The sequence below is a fragment of the Gopherus flavomarginatus genome, chromosome 2 (genome assembly GCF_025201925.1).
Source record: "Gopherus flavomarginatus isolate rGopFla2 chromosome 2, rGopFla2.mat.asm, whole genome shotgun sequence".
NCBI lineage: Eukaryota > Metazoa > Chordata > Testudines > Testudinidae > Gopherus > Gopherus flavomarginatus.
The window spans coordinates 297,734,058-297,752,448 of record NC_066618.1 but is presented as its reverse complement, the minus strand read 5'-3'; the positions used below and the strand labels follow the sequence as shown (position 1 = coordinate 297,752,448).

Sequence of the window (18,391 nt, the reverse complement as noted above, 5' to 3'; positions counted from 1 at the left end):
CTCAAGAAAATTGAAACAAAATATGGGCGCTGGTCTGATTGGCTACTGCAGCCTGTCGTTTGCGGCCATCGAGGGCCGGGCCCTCAGCTGGTGGAAATCAGTGTAGTTCTGTTGGCTTGAGATTCACGCCAGCTGGATACCTGGTCCAATTTTTCTCCTAGGAAAATGGACTCATAGACTTTAAGGTCAGAAGGGACCATTATGATCATCTAGTCTGACCTCCTGCACAATGCAGGCCACAGAATCTCACCCACCTACTCCTGTAACAACCCCCTAACCTATGTCTGAGTTACTGAAGTCCTCAAATCGCGGTTTAAAGACCTCAAGGTGCAGAGAATCTTCCAGCAAGTGACCCGTGCCCCACGCTGCAGAAGAAGGCGAAAAACCTCCAGGGCCTCTGCCAATCTGTCCTGGAGGAAAATTCCTTCCCGAACCCAGATATGGCGATCAACTAAACCCTGAGCATGTGGACAAGACTCACCCGCCAGCACCCAGGAAAGAATTCTCTGTAGTACCTCAGATCCCACCCTATCTAACATCCCATCACAGATCATTGAGCATATTTATTGCTAATAATCAAAGATCAATTAATTGCCATACCATCCTCTCCATAAACTTATCAAGCTTAGTCTTGAAGCCAGATATGTCTTTTGACTCCACTACTCCCCTTGGAAGGCTGTTCCAGAACTTCACTCCTCCAATGGTTAGAAACCTTCGTCTAATTTCAAGTCTAAACTTCCTAATTAACTCGAGCTCTTCTGTGTCTTAACACTTCTGAGCTCAGAGGTTTTATTTTCAAACTCCACACCTCCCTCCCCCCTCCTCCCCTGCTTTGTAGTTATTGACATCATGTGGGTTGGAATCAGTGTGGTTATTTGTACCCTGTACATGCAAATGTTCCTCAGACCATCCAACGCTATTGGGTTTGTACTTGTAAGTTGGTGAAAGACACTGAAATACACGTGAGTGACAAGCTCTTTTAATCACAAGTTATAGTATAGAGGGAAAAAATATACTGGGCCATATGTCACTGGTCTCTGTGTCTTTAGGGTAATATTTTTCTGTCCTCATTGACTTCAGCCTAAATTAGCAAATGATTCAAATGCATCATTATCTAGTGACGGCAGAGAGGCACCTGGGGTCTATACTTCATGCTGCCACTCTGTCAATGGGTAAGAGCGTTACCTCTGTGTCCCTTTTCCTGATTTGTAACATAGTGTGATACGCACCTCACAAGGGCAGTAAAGCTAAATGCAGATGGGTGATCTTGCAACTGAGGGAAAAACATTTGCCTAGGGTCACAGGGAGAGTGGATAACCTGGGAATTAAATCTAGGAGCCCCAGCCTTCTGCTGGAAGGTGGTGTGATATATCCATCACGAGGGTGTTGAGGCTTAGCTAACGTTGCTTTGGGATTCTTGGATGAAGCATCCAGTGAGATCTCCGTGAGAGTTCCCACAGCACATCTGCGTGGCCTTTGGTGTAATTCTTTGTGTCGTTGCAGGTGTTCAAGAACTTGCAGTTATTCATGGAGAACAAAGACCCAGGAGACGACCTCTTTGACAGGCTGAATGTAAGCTGGATTCGTCTTGCTCTTGAAACTGAGGGGCTGGTAGTGCCAACTTGAGCTAGGCAGATAGTGCAAACACTTGCCCCAGTCTTGCTTGCAGGACTCCAAGCGAGTTCAATTCCATACTTCCCTTGAGCAGAGAGACTGCCAGACCTGGCATTACAGTGTGTGTGTAAGCGGGTCAGTTGGATGAGGCCACTGATTTCATTTTAACTCATGACTCTGATTTTTAATGCCTGTCTTCTCCCATGATTAGCTAGTGCAACCCGCAGTGTCCCCCAGCACCCCACTGTAATCTTTGATTTCTCAACCCAGTTGCTGCAAGAGTAGTAACTCAGCAGCTGGGCTCTCTGGACCCCAGACCCTGGTGACAGACCCGCTATCTCCAGCGGGTTAGAAAACTGCAACAGCTCCAAACAGTCCAGGGGTTCAAAGTCTGAAGAGGGTCCACAGTCTGGAGGCCGTATTTAGACAGAGCCAAAGCTTTCGCTCGCTGACAGGGCAAGTGGCTATTTCCTGAGGGCCGCCATGCTGACAGAAATGGCCTACATCCAGCAGTTTCTGTGGGGATAGCCTGAGCCACCCTCCAGAAGAGAGGCAAAGCAAGGCTGGGCCTTGAGACCGAGGGCCTGCTTCTCTGGTACCCACCACCTGTGCAGAGACAGGGTTTAACCTGACCTTTCTGACATGCGAGTGGTTTCAATGCGTCTGCAAGGTGCAGGGCAATTTAGAGTCTAGCCCGGAACCTTCTGTGGTTTCTCTCCTGGAATCTGGCCTCCTACTGAATTATGTGTTAGCCACCAGCCCATAAATACACGTTAATGAATCGTTTCCATTTCTGTGGGCACTTCAAGGCCTTGCGATCTCCTCCTTCCACACTACCCCAGCTTTTGTACCCAGTCTGCTCCCCTACGCTGCATTCACACAGCCCGAAACGTTGTGTCTTCAAATGCATGTTGTTTCTGTGGGAGGGTTCTTATCCGTGAGGGCAAGGACGCCTAGCTAAGTAATCAGAACACAAGGGTCTCGGGTCCTGCTACCGTTTTGGACCTTCCAAGCACAAACACCAATGGTTTTGTTGTTTAGTATCTGCTTCTTCTGGTGGGACTGTGAGTCTGTGTGGCTCAGCAGTATAAATTCAAGCAGATGTTGGGCCAGATCATTAGGTAGTGCAGATCCATTGAGTTCAATGGAGTTATGCCAGTATACTTGAGCCAGTATACTCACCAATTTCAGAACTCATGTGCAAAGTGACAAGAAATCTACACACTTCTGTGCTTCTCATCACTGTAGTTTTTTTGTGCCTAAAGTCTGCCCGCTTACAAATAAAAGGGAAATTGAAAACTAAGCACTTTATTTTCCTGCTTTTCACTAATTTCCCCCTGTGCCTTGTCTCTTTGTTCAGACAACAGTCTTGAACAAACACCTTCAGGATTTGATGGACGGGCTGACAGCCAAGGTGTTCAGAACTTACAACGCCTCCATCACTCTGCAGGAGCAGCTGAAAGCGCTCACGAATGGTAAGAGAATGTTTCCTTAGGCAGCTTGTGGAACTCATGGCCACAAGAGGCAGTGGAATCAAGTGCCACATGCCCATAGCAACATGCAGTTAATGTGAGTTAGGGTGAAAGTTATCAAGCCTCCCAGATACCAAATGAGTGAAATAATAGTCAGGAAGGGAATATGTTTGCCTTTGTTGCACAGTGGGATAGTGATATTATCTTGAGCTTATTATTTGGCTTTGCTTTGAAGCATGAGTTGTTAGTTATCTCTGGGGGCAAGATACTGGGCAAACCCTGTGCACCCCCAGCCCTTCTTCCAACCTCTGATAAATCATTGGGAAGCCAGTGATTTTAGTTTATTGTTCATTTATTGTGTGATATGATGAACATGTCATATTCTATATAATCATTGTATGTTAAATAGAGTTATGGTGTAGGATTATAGAGATATAAGATTGATCAGTATGTAGTTGATTGATTTCTGTAGTTCTAACTGGTGCATGGATGTATTAGGAGTTGGGTATGTGATGATGTTCATAACTTTGTTGGAAACTTTAATACAATGGATAGAAGATAGTGGGCCTTGTGATTGTGTTACTTGCCTATGGTTTCATCAGTTCCTATGAGCTCTAGATCTAAAACAAGCAGATAATTCTGTTTAACTTATGGCTGTAGCTGCCAGAGCCAAACTCAATGGTGTAATACAACGCCACTAGAACTAATTTGAAATAAACTTGAAGGCTGCAGGTAAGTAGGAATATCCTGTAAATCAGTAAAAAAAAAAAAAAAAAAAAAAAAAAAAAAAAAAATTCCCATCTTGAAAGCCTGTAATTTTTACACTCCTTCCGTTTCCTGTACCGGCTGCTTAATATAATTACATTGTGTTTTTCCAGCTGAGGACAACGTGGCGGCGAAACTCCTTTCCTACAACCGAGCCAACCGAGCAGTGGCCATTCTGTGTAACCATCAGAGAGCCACGCCCAAGAGCTTTGAGAAGTCGATGCAGAACCTCCAGGCCAAGGTAACAGAGGCAGGATGCTGATAACAGTCTGAAGAGTTATTGCTTCTGTGTATCAGATGCGTTTCAGGGTTGCTAGTCCTGACTGTGACAAGGTGCTGTGTGAGCTGGCCTGGAGGTGACAGGGAAACTCAACAGCGTGTGTGATGGAGGCAAGACGGTGACACTGGGTCGCTGCTGCGGCGGAAGTGACATCAGGCCGCCTTCAGGGAGAAGGAAAACTCAGGGTAGTTTGTGTTTATTTTCCCAGATTGATGCCAAGAAGGAACAGCTGGCCGAGGCGCAGGTGGAGTTGAAGAGAGCCAAGGCTGATCTCAAAGCCAAAAAGGATGTGAAATCTAAAGCGTGAGGGTCTTGTGTATCACAGTCTTTGTTAGCAAAGGGAAGCGGGCGGGACTGGGGGCATGGCTGGACTTCAAATTAAGTTGATTTAAGTCGACATACAGCCACCGCAGTAATTAATTTGATTTTTAATGTCCATGCTATGCTCCTGCTGTTGGCGGTGAGCGTCCTGACCAAGAGCACTTGCAGCTCTTTATCTGGTTTTGTGGGGCCCTTACAGCCGGAGTCCCACTACCCAGGTTCAGGCTCTCACCGGGCAGTGGGGCTCCGGTTGTCAGCCCCAGCTGGCAAAAGTCGATGTAAGCAACACAGTGTCTGCATGGACATTGCGTTGATCTAACTGCATCGACCTGAGCGCTCCGCCTCTCACAGAGGTGGAGTTAAGCTGGTGTAGTGGGTGAGTTACATCATCAGGAGCGACATTCTCCTATAGAGTTAGATCGAGGTCAGCTGCCTTATGGCAACCTAACTCTGTCGTGAACACCAGGCCTGGGTGATACAGGATCTGTGGACTGGGGAGAGGGATCGGTCTTGGTAGTTTTTCTTAACCTTGTTTTCAGTTTCTCCTGCCACTCCGAGCTTAGAAAATCCTTGCTGTGAAACATCAGTGGGGGAGTCACTGGGGATCATCGTGATTTTGAGGATGTTCTAGCATGGCCTACTGGTTAAAAATCAGCTTCTGACCTGGCTCTTAGGCCTGGAGCCTGCAAGAGTGGAGGTTGGGGGGCTTCTTTATGGGAAATCATCCTGTATAAAGGCAGATTTTCGACACCTTTATTGATGCTGCTATAAAATACTACCCAGACACATGGCACATGCTTCAAGCTTCTTGTGGATAGATACATTTGATCTGGCACAAAGTTGTGCCCTTGGCCAGAAGAGGGGATGAGGAGGAGGAACACTGGCATGCATAGAAGGAACCTTTGCCATCCAGTGGTGGTTTCAGAGCTCTGAATTGCTTCACGTCCCAGAGACTGATTTCCGTTCTGGGTGCTGGTTGTCATGGTGACCCTACTCTCGAAGACCACATAAAAACCCAGGTGTTCTGTTCTGTTGAGCTCTGTCTTTTGAGATCCACCTTAGTGCCCTAACCAAATCCTCCTCATCACTATCTTAGGAACATTTCTAGGCTGCATGCCATGTGGTCTGAACCTCTCGATGCCAATCTATGCAGCCATTGGTTCTAGGATGGGTCATTGGTTGCTTCATGGACTAGCAGATTGGATGCTCTGTAGGTCTAACAGGCTTGTGCACAGTGCTGAAGTCAAAGACTCTTTCCAAGCAGACGAGTCTTTCAATCTTACTTCTCCAACATTAATCTTTACACAGGCTCCCACATCATTGGTCTTGGTTACCGAATTTCCTTGCAGACGATGGAACGCTCTCCATCCAACTAATCCCATATATCCATGACCTTGTGCCTCCTTTATCCGGTAGCCTTTTATTTTATTTAAAGTGAACGTAGTAATGGGGTGTTATACCACTGTGGGTTCGGCTCTGGTGGCTAGCTTCAAGCTCAACAGAGTGTAGGTCACCTCTGCTACTTGCTTCAGATATAGAGTCTCTAGGAACATGCAAAGACCAAGAGTGGTGACCACACAGACATTCACAAGTACGAGGTCTAGTCTGTTTTATGAGTTTTATTAAAGTTACAATTAAAGCTCTGATTACCCAAGCATACAGAAATGCTGCACAGACCTATGCACACGTTACAACTATAGTTATACTCTCATCCTTAATTACAGTGTTAGGGTCTGATGGGTCTCTCATGGTTTGATCCTCAGTAAAGGGATGGTCCCTCATGGAGTTTCCCATAGGAACTCAATTTTTCCACTCTGGCCACCCCCTTTGTATAATGTGATTCTGTCTATACCTACATTCTGCGCATTTCCATAAAAGGGTCAACACTCTTTTTCCTTATTGGTCTGATGGCCCCATGATACTTAAGGGACCCCAATTTCTATAGGTTGTGTAGGTTCTCTTTATTCTCATTAGCACTGATGCACCTTGCGGTTAGGGCACGTGTTAGAACAATGTGATTACGTATCTCGTAAGCAAAAAAAAAAAAAAAATTTACTGTTAATTTTTTGCAATATCACCCATTAGTGCATCTTTTCCCTTCATTTTAGGGCACCGGGTTATTCTTCAGTCACTTAGCTATGTCAGCATATCTTAGCAAAAGGCCTAAAATGTTACAGGCCTCAGCCAGTAGGCCTTGCGTTTCAGCCGTACTTACTTAGATGCCTAATGCACAATGATTCCCTTCTAACTGCCGATCAGTCTTATCCTCTTATAATCCTATAACTTAACTCTGTTTAGCATTCAATGATTGTATATAAGTTAACATGTTAATTCATTATAATATCACACAATAAATGAACAGTAAACTAAAACCACTGGCTACAATTCCAAGCTTTTATAGTTGAAACCAATGGGAGCCTTTGCACTGACTTTAACGGATCAGCGCCTTAGGTCTCAGTGACTGTTAAACAAAACCTCTGGGTCTCGATCCTCGTGGCTTAGGCAAACCGTGGGTCTTGGCTCCTTTTCCTGGCTTGGTCAGAGCAGCAGGCTCCGTCTCTCTTGTTAAAGCGAGGCGTCCGGTATCTTTGCTTGCCGTGGCGTCTGTAGAACTGCCAGAGTGCAGAGGGGCCGCACTGTAGCGTACCGCTCTATTTCAGCCCTGCTTTGTTTCCCTTTCTTACTGTCCTGTCTGACTTGTCCCTGTTCTTCCGCCAGCGCCATGGAGAAGAAAAAGAAGCTGCTGGAGAAGATCCAAGAACAGCTGCTGAAACTGAACGTTCAAGCCACGGACAAAGAGGAAAACAAGCAGATCGCTCTGGGCACATCCAAGCTGAACTATCTGGATCCCAGGATTAGTGTGGCCTGGTAGGCTCTGGCTCTCTTCAGAGCTGTTTCTTTACACTCCTATGTGCCTATCCCATGAGCACGGCCGCGAGCGCTGCCCGTGCAGAATGAAATAGCCACTTGCCCTGGAAGCATAAGCGCCGACTCCGTGAGTGCTGTGGGGCTGGAGCACCCATGGGAGAAAAACAGTGAGTGCTCAGCACCCACCAGCAGCCCCACTGATCTGCTCCTCCCCCACCCTCCTCACAGCACTTCCCCCCCCCAGCCCTCCCACTGATCAGCGCCTGCCCCTCCCTCCCCAGCGCCTCCCGCTGATCAGCTCCTTCCCCCCCAAGCGCCTCCCACCAATCAGCTCTTTCGCCTCCAGCCCTCCCGCCAATCAGCTCTTTCGCCTCCCGCCCCTCCAGCCCTCCCGCCAATCAGCTCTTTCGCCTCCCGCCCCTCCAGCCCTCCCGCCAATCAGCTCCTTCCCCTCCCCCCCAGCCCTCCCGCCAATCAGGTCCTTCCCCTCCCCCCAGCGCCTCCCGCCAATCAGCTCTTTCGCCTCCTGCCCCTCCAGCCCTCCCGCCAATCAGCTCTTTTGTCTCCCGCCCCCCCAGCCCTCCCGCCAATCAGCTCCTTCCTCTCCCTTCCCAGGGCCTCCCGCCGATCAGCTCCTTCCCCCCCCCAAGCACCTCCCGCCAATCAGCTCTTTCGCCTCCCGCCCCTCCAGCCCTCCCGCCAATCAGCTCTTTTGCCTCCCACCCCCCCAGCCCTCCCGCCAATCAGCTCCTTGCTCTCCCCTCCAGCACCTCCCGCCCACCATGAACAGCTGTTCAGCAGTGAGCAGGAGGCGCTTGGGGGGAGACAGCTGGCTGTGCTCAGGGAATCAGGCGAGGCAGAGGCAGAGCAGGAAGAGGCGGGGCCTTGGGGGAAAGGGAGTGGAGTGGGGGCAGGACCTGGGGCGGAGCAGGGGTTGAGCATTCCCCGGGAAATGACAAAGTCAGTGCCTGTGGCTTCAGGACTCTGGGTCTGGGAGAAACGGGGGGTTTTCAGACAAAACCAGGCTGGGCAGGACCAAGACTGCCGGGAGAGGGGCTGAGCATCCCTCACAGGGAATGTCCTGCAAGCACCTCTTCTTGTGTATAACAAGGGAGCTTCAGCTCAGGCAGCTCTGCTCTCCTCAGCTGTGGCAGGATGGCCCAGGGCACAAAGGCGACCTCTCAGGAAACTGGGTCCCCAACCAGCCTCGTCTGTATGGTGAGCTAGCATGCGGCAAATTGGGTGGGAATCTCCGGCCCTGTAGCCTGCCGTGCTCTGACTGGCTGTATGGATTCTGCTACCGTGCGCTAGCAGTTCTGGAGCGTGGCACCAGGGTCCCTCCAGAACGGTCAGTGTGCAGCGGCCTGCCCTAAGTGAAAACCAACAGCTTGAGTTGCACCCGTTGGAAGCCCATGCAGATCCCAGAGCACCTGGTGTCTTGCACTGCTAGTGGGAAACTCGGCTTCCCTTATCTTTCTAGCATTGTGGTATCTGAGCACTTCACAGTTGTTAATGGATGTATCCCTCCCAGCACCCCTGAGAGGTCGGGAAGGGGTATCCTCCTTCTACAGATGGTTAAATGGTCCCAAGTCCCCAGACAAAGAACCAGGCTGAACTGGGAATTGAACCCACGTCTTTTGAATCCCACGCCAGTCTCTCATAGACTCATAGGGCAGAAGGGACCATCACGATCATTTAGTCTGAGCTCCTGCACATTTTAAGACAGACCCTCACCCGCCCACTCCTGCAATAGACCCCTGCTGAGTTACTGATGTCCTCATGTTTTAAAGACGTCACGTTCCAGAGAATCCACCATTTACACTAATTCAAACCAGCAGGTGCCCATGCCCCATGCTCCAGAAGAAAATCCCTGGGGAAAATTCCTTCCTGCCTCCAAATATGGTGATCAGTTAGACCCTGAGCATGTGGATGAGATCACTAGCGAGACACCAGGAAAGAATTCTCTGTAGTATTTCAGAGCCCTTCCCATCTAGTTCCCATCTCCAGCCATTGGGGATTTTTGCTCCTGGCAGTCGCAGATCGGCTCCAAGGCATTATAGGGTGTCCCATCGTACCAGCCCCTCCATAGATTTATCAAGCTCAGTCCTATCTACTAGGCCACCCTTCCTCCCTCCATTACAACGTATAACAGAAAACGGAAGAGCCCAGTACGCTGTATAGTGCTGTGAAGGGAGAAATGATGCATTTCACTCATAAAACTGAGGTTCTTCACCTCGGTGATCTCAAAGCATTTACGTCAGCCTAGAGAAAACCCACAGAATCCGAAATCGTTAGGAAATGCCCAGTAGGTAAGAATCCTTCCCTGACAGGGTGTTGAACTGGCAGAACTAATAGCAACAGCCTGCTGCTGCCGTTGCCTTCGGCTACCATTCAGCATCTGCCTTGTGCTTGCCCGCAGGTGTAAGAAGTTTGGAGTGCCCATTGAGAAGATTTACAATAAGACCCAGAGGGAGAAGTTTGCGTGGGCAATTGACATGGCTGACGAAGACTTTGAGTTCTGAGAATGGGGCTTCCCACTGAGAAATGGAACCCATGTTACCTCTTGCTCTTCTGGTAGCTTCGGAAGTTTTTATGTATTGGGGAAAATACGTGTAATGGAAGAATTTGATACGTGCACATCATGCCTTTTTTGTGTAAAAAGAACACCCCAAGTTTAAATCAGGAGCACAGGTACCACTCCCAGGGGTACTAATCCTGACCACAGTGGCCTTAAATATGAACTTTCAATTCCTTTTCTCTGCTGCCAAGTGCTTCACGTCTCCTTCCCCTTTCGGTTCTGTGATGACGGCGGTTAGGTGCGAGTTTTAAGTATGTAATATAAAGATAGATTAGATTATCTAATCCCATCTCCATTCTCTGCGTCAGGCTGTCTCTACCCTTGCACTCTGCCTGAGAATTAGCTTGACAAGAAACACTAAGGAATGATACTGCTGGAGCCAAGCAATTGGAAACACTGAAAAATGACTGAAGGGGTGTAGCAGGAGTCCTGGGTACACTGCGAGAAGGGATAGTCTACAGTTTTCTAAACCTGTCTGAGCATGAGTAAGAATTACAGGATATTTTGTTTTCTCTAGTCTTTGGGAGGGGAAGCTGGTTCGGAGGTGCACGCATAATCACGGTGATCTATAGGAAACATTCGGTTTACGGAGGGAGATTGAAATCCAGAGTGAAAATCATGTTGATTTGAGCAAATTCTGCTCGAATGCAACATCTCTGTGTAACCTTGGTGTAGCAGGACCGTTCTCTGGCCCTGATCCAAAGCCCACTGACGTCAATAGAAGTTTTTCCATTGACTTCAGTGGGCTTGAGATCAAGATGCAGGTATCTTTAGACCCCACATCAGTCAATGCAAATCTCACCGCATCCATTCATTTTCATAGTGTGGAAAGGTGTCAGGTCCATGGCAGGGGTTGGAAATGTTAGATAGGGACATGTAGAAGCGACAGTAAGTGGTATGCGACTTCACTGACTGAGTCCATGTTTCTCACTGATCTGGCAATGTAGGGCAGCAAGCTGCCCTCAGCACAAACTGCATGGGGATCTACTGTAGGAACAGTACAGTAAAATGAAGATATTTGCCATATCACTTTAGATCACTTGTTTTGATACAAAGCACAAAGTTTTGTACGGATCTTGCAAGCAATAAGCCTAAAAATACTTTTGTCAGTAAATCTTTGTATGCACACTAAGGGTTAAATTGGAATTAACCCTTCTGTCATTCAGTGGATAAAGTCCCTGTCACTGTGGTCTGGAGGTCTTTTTCTGCGTGTCAATTTTGAGACCGTTGCTCATGTGTTTAACTTATTTAAGTTCTCATTTCTGTTTGAAGTTAGGTGCTTGAAACATTTCATTAAAATCTGAAATATTTTTGGGTATATTGGTCCTCTTGTTTATCCAGTTAATCTGGTCACAGAACCCAACCCTAGCTCAGGAGAAACCTGCATTGGTAGTTGGTCTCTGGGGTGATGACGGAAGGGCTGCCAGCAAAAGCGATGCACACGCAAGTTTTTGTGAGGACACATTTGAAAATAGGGCTCTAAAATGTTAACTTTGAGAGAGGACGTTGGACAGCGGTAAAAGCAGGAGAGAGGACTTGTGTGCAATTGGCTGCCATCTATTAGGAAGCAGGGACTTTGGGTTTCTAATCTGATAGTTGGATGGGTCCCAACATGATTTTTCTAGTTCATGTTCGGCGGATACATGTCTCCTAGTAATATAGATAGGGCCCTACCAATTTCACGGTCCATTTTGGTCCATTTCACGGTTTTAAAAATAGTTAATTTCATGATTTCAGCTATTTAAATCTGAAATTTCATGGTGGTGTAATTGCAGGGGTCAATGACTCCAGAAAGGAGTTGTGGAGGGGTCACAAGGTTGTTGTAGGGGGGGTTGTGGTACTGCTACCCTTCTGCACTGGCGCTGGCTGCAGCGCTGCCTTCAGAGCTGGGCAGCTGGAGAGCAGTAGCTGCTGGCCGGGAGCCCAGCGCTGGAGGCAGAGCCGCCGCCAGCAGCAGCACAGAAGTAAGGGTGGCCTGGGATGGTATTGCCTCCTCTACTTCTGTGCAGCTCTGCAGAGCTGGGCCCTCAGTCTGCAGCTGCTGCTTTCTGGTTGCCCAGCTCTGAAGACAGCAGTGCAGAAATAACGGTGGCATGGCTGGTATTACCACCCATACTTCTGCGCTGCTCCTGGCAAGACGCTGCCTTCAGGGCTCTCTGACCACCCGCTCTGAAGGCAGTTCAGAAGAAAGCGTGGCAATATTGCAACCACCCTAAAATAATCTAGTGAGCCCTCTGCAACCCCGTTTGTGTCAGAACCCCCAATTTGAGAAACGCTGGTCTCCCCCATGAAATCAGCATAGTATAGGGTAAACGCACACAAAAGACCAGATTTCACGGGGGGGCAACCAGATTTCACCGTCCATGACATGTTTTTCATGGCCATGAATTTGGGAGAGCCCTAAATGTAAATTAGCTCATCTGCATTTCAATAACATACACTTTCCCTGTGCCCCGAAAGCAATTCTTAGCTCTAAAGATCCCTCCTTTAAACCATCTTCCCACATTAGGATGCCTGCACTAAACACATTCAGAGCTCACCTGTGTTGTTCCTGCCTCAGCTGAATGGTTATTGGAGGATGACTAGAGGGCATAATCTTCTGTGGGTTTATGGAGTCTTTTACCTGTGAAAGAGCCTTACCCAGTAATATCCTTAACCTCTATTAACAATCACCAAAGCAGACTGCACACACTCAGCATACAGCGCTCACCATTCCCAATAAGGCAGATGAACTTTTCCTGATGGCCAGTCTGGATCAGGTCATCGGGAGACTCCAGCTTCCACACGGTGTGATTGGCAGAGGTCTGGCAGCTCTGGTCTTTGGGGCTGTGTCTTGGAGTTGGTTCCCAAATAACTTCCTTTTGGAACCCACTTTATATAGTGAAATTTGAGTCTTGCTTTCTGAACAATTCCCTAACCAAGCCTGACGTATTGTAAAACAATCGTTTAACTGATCATACCTGCTAGGGGGCTTATTCCTTCACCCTCACATCCCTGGTCCTTCTCACGTGAACAGAGAGCAACAATACCTGAAGTCCAAAGGCGCAAACAATTTGATGTTTATTGGGTTGAACTTCCAGCAAGCTCCGCTGTCCCTTGGCAGGTTAGCAATAGGCACATGCTGCCCCCTGAGCACCTGCCTGCAGCGTCCAGCCTCAGAGCTGCTGGACACTCCCAGAATTCCCAGCACCACAGCTCCCAATAGGGTGAGCAGATGTCCCGATTTTATAGGGATAGTACTAATATTTGGGGCTTAGTCTTAGTCCTGATATTTGGGCCAACTACCCCCCCCCATCCTGATTTTTCACACTTGCTGTCTGGTCACCCTAGCTCCCAAAGGAGCAGCTGACCAGTGGCACAGTGGGACCCCGCTTCCCTTAACATGCAGCATGTAGATTGGTTCATAGATAAACGTCGTCAGGCTTTTACCAACAAAGGAAGAAACTGGAGAAGAAGCAAAGGGAAATATTGGACTCAAAGGGTTACATACAAAGTCAAACCATGACAGGCATGCTAGAGCCTAAACTCCGCTAACAGGCTGCCCTCTCATCTAATACAGGCTGCTTCCCCAAAGTGCTCCTTTCACCAGAGGCACCAATTTTCTGTAGGATTGCCCTCCCTTCCCCCGCTGCTCACCTCTCCCTGTTAATTTCTTCTCCAGGAGTCCCCCACAATCTCTTCACTGGCATTTGACGCAGCGTTCAAATAGATTTCCACTGTAAGCCACACAGTCCACAATGGTCAGCCAGGGAGCTTGTGTTTGTCTCAACTCCTGTCTGGTGGGACCTATCTTAAGGCATGTACCTCTGGGAGACCTGCCCTTAACTACAAGGCTCTAGGACCATGATTTCCAGAATATGTACATAGCTCCTTACATATTATCTGCACACACATCTGGCAATGAGTATGATGCCCACTATGACCCAGGTGTTTGGTAGATAACTTAAATGACACTCTTTGGTGACCTACTATGAAGATACCAGACCTAGGGGATCCCTGTAACTCTTATGCAGCCCTCTGCCAACTGGCATTTTGAAGGCCTTTGGTCACATATGTCAATCATCTTTCTTGTGTGCTTTGATTAGCAGTGAAATAATTGATACGACAGAGACATCATTAGGTTTCAGAGTCAACATGCTGAGTGGCACCTCATTCTGGCATCATGAGTGAATGGAATTTAAGTTGTGAATAAACAGTCACTGTACCATCAGTCATTTTCCAATCCAAAGCTCCTAAAAATAGCTAGTGATTGCTTCATTATTACAGGGTCATGGGACCTTCCCAGTACTTAAACCACAGGAGGCAGGTCTCTTGAGACGCCTATTTCACTTCCTAATAACTTTCTAAATAGAGAACTGGAGCTGTAGGGTGAGGGTTCTCCTTTGACGTTGCTGAAGTGAAGCTGTTGCCTTGGGAAAACAGCCACTGCTAATTCGTTCTCCAGCTTGAACCTACTCAGGGTGGGGCTAAAAAGTTATTTCAGTCATGATGGGCTGTTGTATTTCGACTGTAAGCCCCTTGGGGCAGTCCATGTTTGTGCAGCACTGAGCACAGTGGGGATCCTGGTCCAGGACTGGAGCTGCTAGCTGCTGCCACAATCTGAATAACAACAGGCAAGTTTTCATTCTGCAATGCTGAAAATCCTCAGCCCTCTTGCCCTGGCTGTTCACGTTCAGAGAGCGGTAATATACATAGCATGTTCTCCTGTGCCGTCCCCTGTGCGTGGGAGGAGCGTCAGTAAAAACTCCAAAGCCTCCACTATCCTCCTTCAAACTCACCTCTGTGGTGATGCCCAAAACACCTCAACAACGGCTAGGCAGTTGTGCGGTAGCTGCCCGTCACTGCAAACTGGCTCGTCTCCCTGTTAGCTTGTCCTCCGCCCCTTTTATGTCCACCTGTTGTTCTCTCATCATAGGCTGGGACTGTGAGTTCTTTGGAACGGGCTGTCTTTTTAGTTACATGAGTGTACAGCCCCTAGCGCAATGGGGCGTCAGTCCCTGACTGGGGCCTCGAGGCCCAATGGCAATACAAATCATCAATAGTTATAAATGCCCTATGCCGGCCTTGCAGTGGGGTTGGGGTGTGTTACTCATTTAAGCAGCCCATGTGTTTTTCTTTTGGAAGGTCCTAACACGTGAAGCCAGGCAGGCTGTGAACCCAGCGTGACCCAAAATAATTCCTCACAGCTCCAAGGCGTGGGCCTGACATGCCCCCACATTGGCAAATGCCAACATTTCCCTTTGCGTTCTGAAGATAATGTTCAGAAACAGTTGTTTGTACCTATGGTACTTACCTGGCTCTTATCTCTGCATTACCTGAGTACCTCATTGCCTTGAGTGTGTTTTCCCCAATAATCCCCCATGAGGCAGGGCAGGGCTATTAACTCCATTGCTGAGATGGGAAACTGAGGCACAGACCTGCTAAGTGACTTGCCCAAGGGCGCACAGGCAGCCTGCGGCAGAAGCAAGGTCTTCTTCCAAGTCTTTGGTGAGTGCCTTTAATCACTGATCAGTCCCATATTGTGGTCTGTGGGGCACTTGCTGGTTCTGGCTTCTCCCCCTTGTTTCACCTATTGAAACACATTAACAGAAGCTAAAACCACACTTAATACTTCCCTAGTATCACCTTCCCCCATCAGCAATTGCTGTACCTGCTAGAGGGATATTAGCTGGATGCAAACAGGAGAGGAGGGCCTTGTGGTTGAAGGACAGGCCCAGGCCTCAGGAGACCGGGATTGAGTCTTGGGTCTGACACAGACTTGTGGCATGAGCTTGGGTAACTCACTTAACCTCTCTGTGCTACCGTTTGCACATCTGCAGTGTGTGACTGGTAACCCTGCCCTGCCTCACAAGGGGGTTGTGAGGGTAAATTCGTGAGCAAAGGTAATGGGCTCAGATATTGCAATCACGAGCACCTTAGCACTGCCTCTAAATAAAAGAGGAGATATCCGGGGCAATCTCGACATTAAGATTATAGGATGGAAGGGACCCCGAGAGGTCACCTAATCAGGTGAGGCAGGACCAAGTAAACCGAGATCATCGCTGACAGGTGTTTGTCCAACCTGTTCTTCAAAACCTCCAGTGGTGAGAATTCCCCAACCTCCCTTGAATGCCTACTCCAGAGTGTAAATACCCTGAGAGTTAGTTTGTTCCTCATATCTAAGATGTGGGGGGTGCTGGGGAAGAGTTGGAGGACTGCTGGCTAACATGAGCAGACACAATTTGGTGGGTGGCACCTCTTGCTGTCCTAGCACTCAATGAGCTCAGGGGCAAACTTCTCCAGGGAGTTATTTGAAGTGAACATGTCGAGAGCCCTGCCCAGGTCATTGCAAGAAGGTGCAAAGGCTCGGCAGAAACAAACTAAGCCTGCAAGGTCTCTGACTCAAGGGGTAACGTTTACATTGAGAAATCAAGATAAATTCAGAGAAGTGGCAACAAAGAGTCACCAGAACACCTCTACTTGGGGCTCAGCCCAGCTCTGTGACCCTGGGTGTCGTCCCTGACCTTCGCAAAGGGAATTCTATCCCCTCTCTTGCCCCAGCAGCCCATCCCCTGTGCAAAGCAATGCTGATGCCTCTCTCCCAGGGAACACCTGCCAGTTGACATGGGCGGTCAGTTCTTTTGCTTTAAGAATTTGGGTTCTGTAACTATTGCTCCATGCTGGTGTTCTGATGCAAGGCCAGAACATCTGCCCCTTGCTGAGCACGTGTGGGGCTGAGCGTATGTATTAATTGCAGTGCACAGAAAACAGCCTACGGACAGCACTTAATTAGAGCTCTGTCCCTTGTGGTTTGCATGATGTTTTACCTATTACTAGCTACGCCTGCACGCTCCCCGCAGCGTGAGATCACACCAGGGAGTGACATGCATTTTCCTACCCACAGCACGTGATGGGACACGTTACTCCAGTCATTTGCCTCCTCTCACTGCCTGCAGATAAGTCGTGTTTCTTGCTTTTACTAGTGTGCTCGCCTTGATGCAGTCACAACTTCCATACAGGGACCGAGTGCCATGGAACGGTCTGTACGGAGGCATCAAAATGACACGCCAGATTCTGGAGGGATGTAGCTTGGCTCTTCAGGGGTCCATGTTCGTCAAATTTGGATGGAATTGATAGACAGGATGCACTGATCTGGATGTCATGCTGCTCCCCCAAACAATCTCTGCTCCCATCTTTCAGAGCGATTTTCTGCACTTCACCAGCCCCGACCCCTCCGAGGCTCTTCCCACATCGTGAGGCTCAACTCACTCAATTCTTCAACCTCCCTTTTTTTGCAAAGATATAAAAGGAGTCACCAAGCGGTAAATGGCATTTCCAAGGTCACATGTGGAGATTGCATACACAGCCCAGCTGCCGTGACTACCAGTAGTGTGCATGAGTCCCTCGTCTCATTGGTTGCCACTGTGAAACACTAGGCACTAGATCTCCCTTGTCGTCTCCGTTACCATCTGACACAGCCATCTGGAGAGGAACCATGAGTGTTACACCATTATCACAGGAACATAAGAACGACCATACTGGGTCAGACCAAAGGTCCATCTAGCCCAGTATCCTAGCTTCCAACAGTGGCCAATGCCAGGTGCTCCCAGAGGAAATGAACAGAACAGGTAACCATCAAGTGATCCATCCCCTGTCGTCCGTTCCCAGCTTCTGGCAAACAGAGGCTAGGGACACCATCCCTGCCCATTCTGGCTAATAGCCATTGATGGGCCTGTCCTCCTTGAACTTATTCAGTTCTTTTTTGAACCCTGTTATAGTCTTGGCCTTCACAACATCCTCTGGCAAGGAGTTCCACAGGTTGACTGTGCGTTATGTGAAGAAATACTTCCTTGTGTTTGTTTTAACCCTGCTGCCTATTTAAAAAAACGGTCACCTATCCGTCCCTGAGCTGTGGAGAGCTCAAAGACCTTGAACCCCTCACTGGTGGACAGTATCTTCTTGTTGCTCAGGCAAATTTTCCTGACTCCGGTATCATGACAACTTCAGAGTCCTAGCATAGTTGGGGGAGGGAGGACATCTACTGCTATTACAACATCGCTGCTCAAGAAGTGACATCCATACCCTTGTGCCATGTGCATTGGACTTGATCTTACAGTTTCCTCCGCCTTTTCCTTTGTTTGCTCTGTCAGACTCCCATGCATTGCTGACTTCTCTTGGCAGCATCTCTTCATGTGTGCCTGGGCTTTGTGGGATACCTTGGGGATGCCCTGATCTGGTCCAGCACACATCGGCTCTGCACCCAGCACTTGAACGGCGAGATTTGATCTGGACAGTTGAGTCACCCCACCAGACACTGTTCTGTGCCTCAGATGAAACTCCATTCTTTTTACCCCTCACTTGGAATCAGAGGAGGAGACAAGGATTCATAATACGGATCATGAACAATAACCCTACAAAGCTGACTAAGGTGATGCATCCTTAGAAGAGGCCCTAGGTTTACAGACAGTGATGTGACCTAATCCCTAACCTGTTCCAGCTGTCCCCAGACAATCA

The 18,391-nt window shown here is 48.4% G+C and overlaps 1 protein-coding gene across 6 annotated transcripts in view; it reads left to right on the top strand.

Annotated features, from left to right (window-relative positions):
- The window catches only part of TOP1MT (DNA topoisomerase I mitochondrial), a 28,085-nt gene extending 16,869 nt beyond the window's left edge, over positions 1-11,216 (top strand). For all 6 annotated transcript variants that reach the window (XM_050940726.1, XM_050940727.1, XM_050940729.1 and 3 more), the window contains 6 exons: positions 1,504-1,572; positions 2,975-3,089; positions 3,965-4,092; positions 4,340-4,434; positions 7,171-7,320; positions 9,740-11,216. In XM_050940726.1, coding sequence (XP_050796683.1) covers positions 1,504-1,572; positions 2,975-3,089; positions 3,965-4,092; positions 4,340-4,434; positions 7,171-7,320; positions 9,740-9,842 — 660 coding nt within the window. In that variant the 3' untranslated portion in view covers positions 9,843-11,216. The remainder of the gene's footprint in view (positions 1-1,503; positions 1,573-2,974; positions 3,090-3,964; positions 4,093-4,339; positions 4,435-7,170; positions 7,321-9,739) is intronic.
- The last annotated feature ends 7,175 nt before the right edge of the window (positions 11,217-18,391 follow it).